We start from the raw sequence: 11,266 nt of genomic DNA, 5'->3' as shown, positions 1-11,266 counted from the left end.
CATCACAGCAAGCCCTGCAAAAACAAGTTAGACGTCCTCTACTTTGTTGTTGCAAGTTTTACGTGGCTGCTACGGGCTTCTAGCAAGAACCGTTCTTACCTACGCATCAAAACCACAAAGATTTTTCATCAAGTGTGCTGTTTTAACCTTCAACAAGGACCGGGCGTAGTCAAACTCGATTCAACTAAAGCTGGAGAAACAGACACCCACTAGCCACCTGTGTGCGGAGCACATTGGTAGAACCAGTCTCATGAACGCGGTCATGTAATGTCGGTCTGGGCCACTTCATCCAACAATACCACCGAATCAAAGTTGACATGCTGGTAAGCAGTATGACTATTATCGCCCACAACTCTTTGTGTTCTACTCGTGCATATAACATCTACGCATAGACCTGGTTCGGATGCCACTGTTGGGAAACGTAGTATTTCAAAAAGTTTGCCTACGATCACGCAAGATCTATCTAGGAGAAGCATAGCAACGAGCAGGGAGAGTGTGTCCACGTACCCTCGTAGACCGATAGCGGAAGCGTTTAGTAACGCGGTTGATGTAGTCGAACGTCTTCGGATCCAACCGATCCAAGTACCGAACGCAAGGCACCCCCACGATCTGCACACGTTCAATTCAGTGACGTCCCTCAAACTCTTGATCCAGTTGAGGCCGAGGGAGAGTTTCGTTAGCACGACGGCGTGGTGATGGTGATGATGAATTTACCGACGCAGGGCTTCGCCTAAGCACTACGACAATATGAACGAGGTGGAAAACTGTGGAGGGGGGCACCGCACACGGCTAAAGATCAACTTGTGTGTCTATGGGGTGCCCCCCTCCCCCGTATATAAAGGAGGGGAGGAGGAGGCTGGCCGGCCCTAAGGGGCGCGCCCAAGGGGGGGAATCCTACTCCAAGTAGGAATCGCCCCCCCCCTTTCCTAGTCCAAATGTCCAAGTAGGAGAAGAAGGAAGGAGAGGGAGAGGGAGAGGGAAAGAGGGGCCGCGCCCCCTCCCCTAGTCCTATTCAGACTCCCCTTGGGCGCGCGCGCCACCTCCTGCCTGCTGCCCTCTCACTCCCCTAAGGCCCACTAAGGCCCATTACTTCCCCGGGGGGTTCCAGTAACCCCTCCGGCACTCCGGTTTTATCCGAAACTACCCGTAACACTTCCGGTGTCCGAATAACATGGTCCGATATATCAATCTTTATGTCTCGACCATTTCGAGACTCCTCGTCATGCCCGTGATCTCATCCGGGACTCCGAACAACCTTCGGTACATCAAATTGCATAACTCATAATACAAATCTTCATCGAACGTTAAGCGTGCGGACCCTACGGGTTCGAGAACTATGTAGACATGACCGAGACACATCTCCAGTCAATAACCAATAGCGGAACCTGGATGCTCATATTGGCTCCTACATATTCTACGAAGATCTTTATCGTCAAACCGCATAACAACATACGTTGTTCCGTTTGTCATCGGTATGTTACTTGCCCGAGATTCGATCGTCGGTATCACCAGACATAGTTCAATCTCGTTACCGGAAAGTCTCTTTACTCGTTCCGTAATGCATCATCCCGTGACTAACTCATTACTCACATTGCTTGCAAGGCTTATAGTGATGAGCATTACCGAGAGGGTCCAGAGATACCTCTCCGACAATCAGAGTGACAAATCCTAATCTAGATCTATGCCAACTCAACAAACACCATCGGAGACACCTGTAGAGCATCTTTATAATCACCCAGTTACGTTGTGATGTTTGATAGCACACTAAGTGTTCCTCCGGTATTCGGGAGTTGCATAATCTCATAGTCATAGGAACTTGTATAAGTCATGAAGAAAGCAATAGCAATAAACAAAACGATCATAGTGCTAAGCTAACGGATGGGTCTTGTCCATCACATCATTCTCTAATAATGTGATCCCGTTCATCAAATGACAACACATGTCTATGGCTAGGAAACTTAACCATCTTTGATTAACGAGCTAGTCTAGTAGAGGCATACTAGGGACACTCTGTTTGTCTATGTATTCACACATGTACTAAGTTTCCGATTAATATAATTCTAGCATGAATAATAAACATTTATCATGATATAAGGAAATATAAATAACAACTTTATTATTGGCTCTAGGGCATATTTCCTTCACCCGCCACGTTCCTCATCCACCCGGATTTGGGCCTCTCTTGTCGTCGCCGGTGCATAAATCAACAGATACACGATCCTCGCTGTTGGCGCCGGATTGGACGCATCCGGTTGTTCTTCGGATTTGACGCAAATGGATGGGGTGAGTGCTTGTTTCTACGGCTCTTCTTCGGATTCGTCAATTTGTAGAGTATTGTTTACTCAAAATTGTGTGTAGGATGGATACAAGATTTGGTATTGGGAAGAAGAATGCATCGATCTATTGATAATGAAAAATTTGATAGATGCTCATGCACTACTTGCTAGAGTAGAGACTAGAGATGGGAAAATACACAGGAGCTCCTGGGTGCTCCACACCTCTATAATAATATTAAATATAAAAAATACCAAAAAATCAATTATTATTTTTGAAATTTGAGGATATCAAACTGGGTTCCCAATCTACTCACGTGGGAAGTTTTGTGAAAAAATACCAGAAAACGTATCCTTGGTGAAGGAAATACTATCCGAACAAAAATCCATCCAAAACAGTTTGTGTCTATTCATAGGAATTTTTTTTTCTTTCTTGCCACAAATATGATTCCTGGTATTTTTCACGAAAATTCACGTGAAAGTAGATTGAACATCCAAGTTTGATATCCCAAAATCCCAGCTTTTTTCAAATTTCTTGGTATTTTTTTGAACTTAATGTTCATATAGGGGGTGGATCACCCGGATGCTACAAATCCGCTTCCAGAGAGATGAGACTAGAGACGAAATAATGTCAAAATGTGCAGAAACCAAGAAGAAAGAAGTGTGCAAGCTCCACAAGCCAATTAACAAAATCAACAATGTTGAAATTGAAGACATAGAGATTACTAGAAATCCAACTAGTGGGAGCAGTTATGGGAGTTGGATTTCTAGTAAGTGTGTATTTTTTTTCTTGTGATTTTTTTATCAGTTCCCTTAGCAAAGAATTGGCAAGTTATGTACTTCGGCATATCAAGATGTCGTTTAATAAAATAAAGAAATAGTTAAGTTTATATTAGAGGCCGAAAATGAAATGAACTTGAGCAAAAGGAAATTTGCTCCGCTAAATTTAGGAGACTAGTTAGGTCCGGCTAAAACTTAATGAAGTAAAAATACTCCACTAAGATTTCGTCGATGGTCTATTTTTTGGGTTCCGCTAGAGATGCTCTTAGTAAGTCAAAAGTGGACCGAATAAACGCCAAAACATGAAAAATTGTTTGGTCAAACGGATTAATAACTAACTTATAATAATCTTATTAACGCACCGAAACGTACTACTACTTGAGAGTTGAGACGGAATCATAGTTTTCTTTGGAGCGAAGCAAAGTCCCAGACAACAAAGCCACCCAACCCGATCGCTCATCCACGTGTCCGGACGGACGGTCGAGATTCTCCTCGCGGTGGAGCAGGTGGATCCAGGCAGGGCTCTACGCGCACACGCGCACACGGGCCACGGCACACCCCCCTCACCCCTCCCTCACCATCGCTCGTCTCCTTGCTCTGGCCGTCGCTCGTTAGATTAGATCGAAACCCCACCCACGCGCCAGCCGCGTCCTCCACTCGATTACCCACATGTCGATGCTGGAAGCCTTCTTCGGCAAGGGCGCCGGCGGCGGCGGCGGCGGCGGCTTCCGCGCCGCCAAGTGGTACGCTTTCTTCCCTGGGAGCTGAGTTCTTGCTCAGATTTCGATTCGATCCGTTTCCTGATCTGCTGCGGGGGTGGTGAAAAAACGCAGCAAGACGCTGCTCAAGCTGTCCATCCCGCGGATAAAGCTGCTGCGGAACCGCCGGGAGCTGCAGCTGCGCCAGATGCGCCGGGACATCGCCAAGCTCCTCGAGGCCGGCCAGGAAGCCACCGCCAGAATCAGGGTACGCTTACTGTGGGCTTGCTTATGGGGCAGCAGAGGGGGATTAGGTTCTTGGACTTTGGGGGTGGGGGTGGGGGTGGGGATTGATGATTAATCGCTTCTTCTCTGTGGTGTGGTCGCAGGTGGAGCACATCATCCGGGAGGAGAACATGATGGCGGCGCAGGAGATCCTGGAGCTCTTCTGCGAGCTCGTCGCCGTTCGCCTGCCCGTCATAGAGGCCCAAAAGTTTGTCACCTGCCCTGTCCTCTTCTTATTCAGTAACCATATGTGCTAAGCGTTTGTAGATTACTCTGTGTCAGATCTTTATTTTTCTGTAATAGTGAGACGATGCATTGTAGTACTTCTTTGGGTCTCCATCTGTCTAGACTAGACAGAATTCCCTGGGTGGAGGCACCCGCTAAATTATCCTTCATATGCCCTTAATCAATTTGTTGTTGAAAGTGTATCCTCTCAAATGTGGTTGTTCTACGGTTTTCATAGGCTTGCAGCTAAATTGGTTGTCCCAACCTGTTAAATTCCTTTCCTGCTTCAGGGAATGCCCTATAGATCTCAAAGAGGCAATATCTAGCACCTGTTTTGCTGCTCCTAGGTGTTCAGATTTGCCTCAACTCATGCAAGTCCAAGTGATGTTTGTGACTAAATAATGACTTCTTTTTTCTTGGCATACTCAACTTATAGCTCTCTCTAGTCCCAGAGTTCGCCCAAGTCTGTTGTTAGTGCTCACTTGCTTTTGCAGTTGAATGATGGATGTGGCATGTGATGAATGCCATTGCTATTCAATTTAAAACCTGGCTTTCTTCCCAAAAAAAGCGCATGTGCCCATTTGTTTGAAAATGTAATGAAATGCATAATTTTAGTTCGTCTCTGTAACAGATTATGTCAGATCTTTGTTTTTATGTAAATAGCGAGACTGATGCATATCCGGTGGCCAGTAAGCATCAGATTGTTGCCTCCTTTTGACCTTCTCCAAACCGAAGGAAAGACCTGGTTTTATATGCATACTGCTGTTTGTGCAGTGTAGTTCTTTGGGTCTCCATCTGTCTAGACTGAATTCCCTGGGTGGAGGCACAGAAATAAATTATCCTTCATATATCCTTAATCAATTTGTTGGTGAAGTGTATCCTCTCAAATGTGGTGGTTATACAGTTTCCATAGGCTTGCGGCTAAATTTGTTGTCCTAACCTGTTAAATTTCTTTTCCTGCTTCAGGGAATGCCCTATAGATCTCAAAGAGGCAATATCCAGCATCTGTTTTGCTGCTCCTAGGTGTTCAGATTTGCCTGAACTGATGCAAGTCCAAATGATGTTTGCAACTAAATATGGGAAGGAGTTTGTTGCTGCAGCTGCAGAACTTATGCCGGATTCTGGGGTCAACCGTCAGGTCATATGCCAACTTCCATGATAAGAAGTAATCTATTTATGTTACTTAACCATTGGATTGATGCTGACACGATTCGAATCAATACCTATGCAGATAATTGAACTACTTTCAATCCGTCCTCCTCCAGTAGATATAAAGATGAAACTGCTGAAGGAGATTGCTGAGGAACATGAGATCGACTGGGATCCATCAGAAACAGAGACAGAATATCTTAAACCCCATGAAGATCTATTGGTTAGTGTTTACATACAAGAAACTATGGCTGGTTCATTATTTTGAATCTCACCTTGTAACATGTTTCCTTTCATTAGAATGGACCAACCTACTTCAGTGGTTCAACACTGCCACTTCCAAAGGAGAAACACGAGGAACCAGTAGCTGCAACTGCCGCTGACGAACCTGGTGAAGATTATCAATCTGATGGCGGCTTTGACTCACTGGATTTGCCTGAAGTCCCAAAAGCAGCAATTCGTCCAGCTTCTGGTACTCAATCAACCCCAGATATTGGTCCACATGTGCAAAGCTCACAGTCGGCTGCTCATGATTTCCCAAACCCACCTGACTTGGAAGAGAATCCAACAGCTGATGCTGCTTTATATAATTATCTGAAAAGTTCAGAACCCCCAGTTTCTCCACAATTTGCTCAGCCAAGGATGCCAGCTTTGCCAGATGAAAAGAAGCAATTTGTTCCTTTTGTCTCTCCCCCACCATTTGCTTCTGCTTCTTCTATGGAGAGAAGTGACTCGATTCCCTTAAATTCTCCTCAAGTGAAGCCAACAGAGCAAGAATTCTTCACAAGGTCAGTTGATGAAGTGACTGCTCCCCAAACACCCAAAGATTTCAACATGTTCTCGAAGCGTCCAGAACAGGTGCATTCGATCTCTCCTATAGAGAGCGGGGAAAATATTGATATGGATGGCGTGGTTTCAGCTGCCCAAACAGCTGCTGATTCAGCAGAGCGAGCTGCATCGGCAGCACGTGCTGCTGCAAACCTTGCAAAACTGTGCATTGCCGATCTAAAGAAGAACACTAGGGTTTATGAGAGCCACAGTGATGGTAGCCAAAAGGAAAGTCATCATCAAACTGAGCAGAAACCGGTATTTGATCATCAGGACTCTTTTTCCAATGACTTTGAGGGTTATGCGCCATCTCATGTGCCTCAGAGATCAACATCGTTGGAGGACGATCCATTCTCCTACCCCAACCTCTTCTCAGCGAAGCCTTGAGTTCTAGTTATCTGCAAATTAGTCGTTGAGCCTGGTTTGAAGTCATTGCGGCCACATTGTTTGTGAAGCCTTGTTTGGTCCCCCAAGTGTTTGGGTGTTTCTTGGAGAATTCTGTGTATGCTGAGTTGATACAGAAAAAGAAGGGTGCAGCGGTTTTACCAGCACTGCCTTTGTTTATAATGTGTGAATTGTAAATGCGTGGATGTTGTATGACATTTGAAACTTGATACCTGTAGAGGAAAGAACAATCTGAACTCATCTAGTTAGATGTTCTTTAGATAAATATATTTTCCAATTGTAGTGATTATCATGATCTGAGTCTGGTGAAACTTTTATCTGGTAACTATTTCCTTCATTTTATTGCAATGTTAGTCATACTCGTGTTTTACTAACCTTTTTCGAGGCACTGGAAGCGAGGAACATATAGATGATGATCAAGTCTGTTTTCCTTCAATATCTCACTCACCTTGGGATGATTGATTGGAAGGGAACTGAAAATGGTTCAGTTTCTTCAAATATCTCACATTGGCTTGTTCATCCGGTTAGAAAACAGTTATAATACTAAGGGAAAGTAGTGGCTATACCCAAGATTGCTGCACCCCCGCTGCACCCACCTATCCAGCCGTTTGAAATCCTATAGATGTGTGCGCTGGCCTGTTGCGTGGCAGAACTTTTTCAAACCATTTGTTCTGATTACCTGTCTTACTTTCTATGCCCACATGAACACCGAAAGATTCCCTGCACATCTCTCTCTCCTCTCACCCGGTTTTACCACTCGCTCACACAATCACTCTCTTCTGCATGCCCTCTCTCTCATAGGTCGCACTCTTTCACCTAAAAAACAAAAACCTCTCTCTGACACACAAGTTCTCTCTCTTGTTTAAAAATCTGGAGTAGAAAATGTAGAGTATGCATGTCTCTGATGGACTCTTTCTCTCACTTCTTTTAAAAAATACTCCCGTCTCTCTCTCACTTGTCTCTGACAAGTTCTCTCTCCTGAATTTCTCACTGGCACGTTCTCTCTCGGTAAAAAAATCTACACGCATTCTGTTGAGGATATAACTGTTAGAGTCACCCGCCCAGGAGGGGCCGGGTTACGTCAGAAGGATCATCACGTGAAGCCCAGTACCAAGCTTGAGGATGGCGGATTAGTAGTGGGCTTAAGACCCGGAGGCGGCTTAAGGCCCGTAGTGATAAACCGCCGTTATGGCAAGACTTGTACTGTAAGGCAAGAATAGTTAAGAGTCCGAGCCGGATACTGTATAAGCCGGCCGGGACTCTGAGAGCCGCAGGGCGTCAACCTCTCTATATAAAGGGACGACCCGGCGGCGGTTCAGGGAGAGAGACAACAGATCGAGAGCCAGGCATAGCGACTTAGCTCCCTGGTCATCGAAACCCTAAGTAATGCCACCTCAACTGGACGTAGGCTTTTACCTTCACCGTAAGGGGCCGAACCAGTATAACCCTCGTGTTCCTTGTCCCGCTTAACCCCTTTAAGCTTCCTAACTGCGATGGCTCCACGACCAAGTCCTTGCACGAGGACATCTGCCGTGACAATTCCACGACAGTTGGCGCCCACCGTGGGGCCAGCGCACGGTGGATTTGAGTTCTTGAAGGGCAGCTTCGAAGGGCTCAAGGGATACGCTGTGGGCCGGATGACCAAGAGTCGTCGCGGCAAGCTCTACATCGACGATGCAAACTGGGGCCCCGACGCCGGCTCAATCGAGTACGGGTACCGGGTCCCCTTCGGCGGAATCCATGTCTTCATTGGCAAGATTGGTGAGCCGGGCCCTGAGCCGGACCTCTGCGCCGATCTCGTCGAGACGGCTCAGCGTGCACGACCCGCCCGGGCTCTGCCTGCCTTGAAGCATGCTTTCGTGGGATGCGTTCATGAAGGACTCTCTGAGGGATCTGGATCTGGCGATGAGACGGCCGCTCGCTCTGATGACGAGTCATCCACAGAGGAGACCGACTCGTTATACCAACTTCAAGATGGCAGGCTCAGGGGTTGTTCCGATGGCGACAGTATTCCGGACCCCTTTGAGCCGCCAAGCCGGGTTGGAATCTTCATGGCTGGCGCACAACCTGTACAAAACCCCACCACCGGGGCAGGAAGCCCTGTGCCCTCGCCGGCTCAGGTGCTGATGGATCTCACAGACAAGATGACGGCCCTGTTAACCGCTACGGTCGCCCCGGCGGATCAAGCTCAGCATGACGCGGAGGTGACACAGTTAAAGTTGGATCTAGCAAAAGCCAAGGAGGATCTGGCGGCGGAAGGGATCAGGATGGCTGCAGAAAGGGCGGCTCTCGACGCCTAGACTCAGCTGATTCAGGCGCAGTCTTTCTGGCTCATGATGGATCAGAACGCGTCCAATGAGATCATGAGAAGGAGGCATCAGAAGGCCCAATCTCGACTCCCTCCGGTTTACGATCCTCGAAACCTTTTCAACACGCCTGGTGCAGGGCCCAGTAACCCGCCAGAGATCACGGCACCCGGGGCTGGAACGCCGGTTCAGCCGCAGGTGATGGGGCCTCCCCGCGTGAACACCACCCCGCCTCAGTACGTGCCAATACCACCGGGTCATTATGCCAACCCGTTGGAAAACATGGTCGCCGCTGCGGCGCGACTGGCGGCTCTCCCAATCAAGGGCGACTCTCCAACAGCGGTCGAAACCCGCCGGGTCAGAGAACTTCTTCAGACGGCTCTGGCGCAACAGGAGGCATATTCTTATAGCCGGGACAGGATTCATTCAACCCCTCGTCCAGGCCGGAGCCCGAGTTATAGCAGGCATATGGACTCAGCGACCGGCTCAAGCAATGTCCGACGCCGTGACTTGCTTCCTGGCCACGGCCCGGTTCATAATGGAGCTTTTAACGCGGTAGACCAAGACAGAGCACGACAAGAGGCGGAACAGGCGGCTCAGTTGACGGCTTACCAGCCACTCCCGGCTCATCCGACGGATTCCATCGACGCGGGTATACCTGCGAGGACCGGAGGTGTTCCTTGTCTGGTGCCGGCTCTCCGTAACGAACGTCTGCCCAAGGATTTTAAGGGGCCTAGGAAGGTACCTAATTACACGGCTGATTTACAACCCGGAGCATGGATCGAGAGTTACGAGATGGCTATGGAGTTGCTGGAGGTCAGCGAAGCAGCAATGGCCAAGTACTTCACCATGATGTTAGATGGGACTGCCCGCACTTGGTTGAAAGGGCTGCCACCGAACTCTATCGGGTCTTGGGCTGAGCTAAAAGCCCGGTTCATCCAAAACTTCAAAGATACATGTAGGCAATCTATGTCAATTGTGGATTTGACTAACTGTAAGCAGCAGGAGGGTGAGTCTACAACCCATTGGGTCCGCCGGGTTAAAGAGATAATACATTCATCTGATAAGATGGATGCCGGCTCTGCAGTATTAATGTTGGAGCAGAATTGTCGTTTTGCGCCCCTGAAGATGAAGCTCGGGCGACTCAAGCGCGATTGCAATGATATGGGTACGCTGATGGCGGCTCTGGTCAAGTACGCCGACTCTGATAGTACCAAGGATCCCGCGTCAGATGATGAAAGGACGGGGAAGGGAAAACGGAATGGCAATGGCAAGGGCCCCCAGCATAACCCGGCGAACCAGGGAGGCAATAAGCGTAAGGCTGATGGCAGTATGGAGTTTGTGGCCAACACCAGTTCACAGGGTAACAACCACCGGCGTAAGGGGAGACCACCTCCCCGTGCCGGCGGGTCAGGCCTGACGCTTGAGCAGTTGTTGAATGAGCCTTGTCCAAGGCATGGCTCTAGGGAAAAGCCGGCCACTCATCTATGGAAGGACTGCGCAATCATGAAGGCCTTTAAAAATTCCAATGCTTTCAATAGCAACAGTGGCCCGGGCGACGGCTCAGGCGCTGGCGGCTTTCATGGCCCGGGCGGCGGCTCAAATTCCAATTCTCAGAATGGTCAAGGGGGCTTTAATCAGCAGTCCGGCCAGGGTCATCAGCAGCAGCAGCAGGGGGGATACCAGACCAATCCAAAGCAGCTCAATGGTGGACAGTATCATGTGTTTACCACCAGTCTGTGCAAGCGAGATCAGAAGCTTCATAAAAGGGCTGTGAATGCTGTTGAGCCGGCGGTTCCGCGCTATTTAAGATGGTCTGAGTAGCCTATTGTGTGGAGTAGGGAAGATCACCCTCCCCGGGTTGATAATCCGGGTCACCTGGCCTTGGTGGTGGCTCCTTAGGTTGGGGGATATAAATTCACTAAAGTGCTCATGGACGGAGGCAGCAGCATCAACATCCTCTATTATGAGACCTTCCGTCGTATGTGGCTGATTGATAAGAACCTCAGCCAGTCCAATACTGTTTTCCACGGTGTGGTGCCTGGTAAGTCGGCATATCCAGTTGGTAAGATTGAGCTGGAAGTGGCTTTTGGAGATGAGTACAACTACAGGGCGGAAAAATTAACCTTTGAAGTGGTTAAGATAAGAAGTCCGTATCATGCTTTATTTGGGCGGCCTGCTTACGCCAAGTTCATGGCACGGCCGTGTTACGTGTATTTGCAGCTCAAGATGCCGGGTCACAATGGGACCATTACGGTTCATGGCAGCCGAAAGATAGCCTTGGAGTGTGAGGAAGGTGACGCGGCTTACGCTGAAT

The 11,266-nt window shown here is 48.3% G+C and overlaps 1 protein-coding gene across 1 annotated transcript; it reads left to right on the top strand.

Moving 5' to 3' along the window:
* Nucleotides 1–3,582: 3,582 nt before the first annotated feature.
* LOC123080485 (IST1 homolog) lies at nucleotides 3,583–6,932 on the top strand. Its single transcript, XM_044503412.1, has 6 exons — nucleotides 3,583–3,796; nucleotides 3,887–4,019; nucleotides 4,141–4,244; nucleotides 5,228–5,399; nucleotides 5,493–5,633; nucleotides 5,711–6,932. Exons 1-6 carry the CDS (start codon nucleotides 3,723–3,725, stop codon nucleotides 6,623–6,625), a joined length of 1,539 nt encoding a protein of 512 aa, XP_044359347.1. The 5' UTR covers nucleotides 3,583–3,722; the 3' UTR covers nucleotides 6,626–6,932.
* Nucleotides 6,933–11,266: the final 4,334 nt, after the last annotated feature.

This window comes from Triticum aestivum, chromosome 3D (genome assembly GCF_018294505.1).
Source record: "Triticum aestivum cultivar Chinese Spring chromosome 3D, IWGSC CS RefSeq v2.1, whole genome shotgun sequence".
Classification (NCBI taxonomy): domain Eukaryota; kingdom Viridiplantae; phylum Streptophyta; class Magnoliopsida; order Poales; family Poaceae; genus Triticum; species Triticum aestivum.
This window is presented reverse-complemented; position numbering and strand designations above follow the sequence as displayed.

What these genes read in the sequence shown, in the direction of transcription:
- LOC123080485 (XM_044503412.1), top strand. Translation starts at nt 3,723, where the DNA reads ATGTCGATGCTGGAAGCCTTCTTCGGCAAGGGCGCCGGCGGCGGCGGC. An exon ending in CCCGTCATAGAGGCCCAAAA is followed by an intron (nt 4,245 to 5,227) that starts GTTTGTCACCTG and finishes TTCCTGCTTCAG; the next exon opens with GGAATGCCCTATAGATCTCA. An exon ending in AACCCCATGAAGATCTATTG is followed by an intron (nt 5,634 to 5,710) that starts GTTAGTGTTTAC and finishes TCCTTTCATTAG; the next exon opens with AATGGACCAACCTACTTCAG.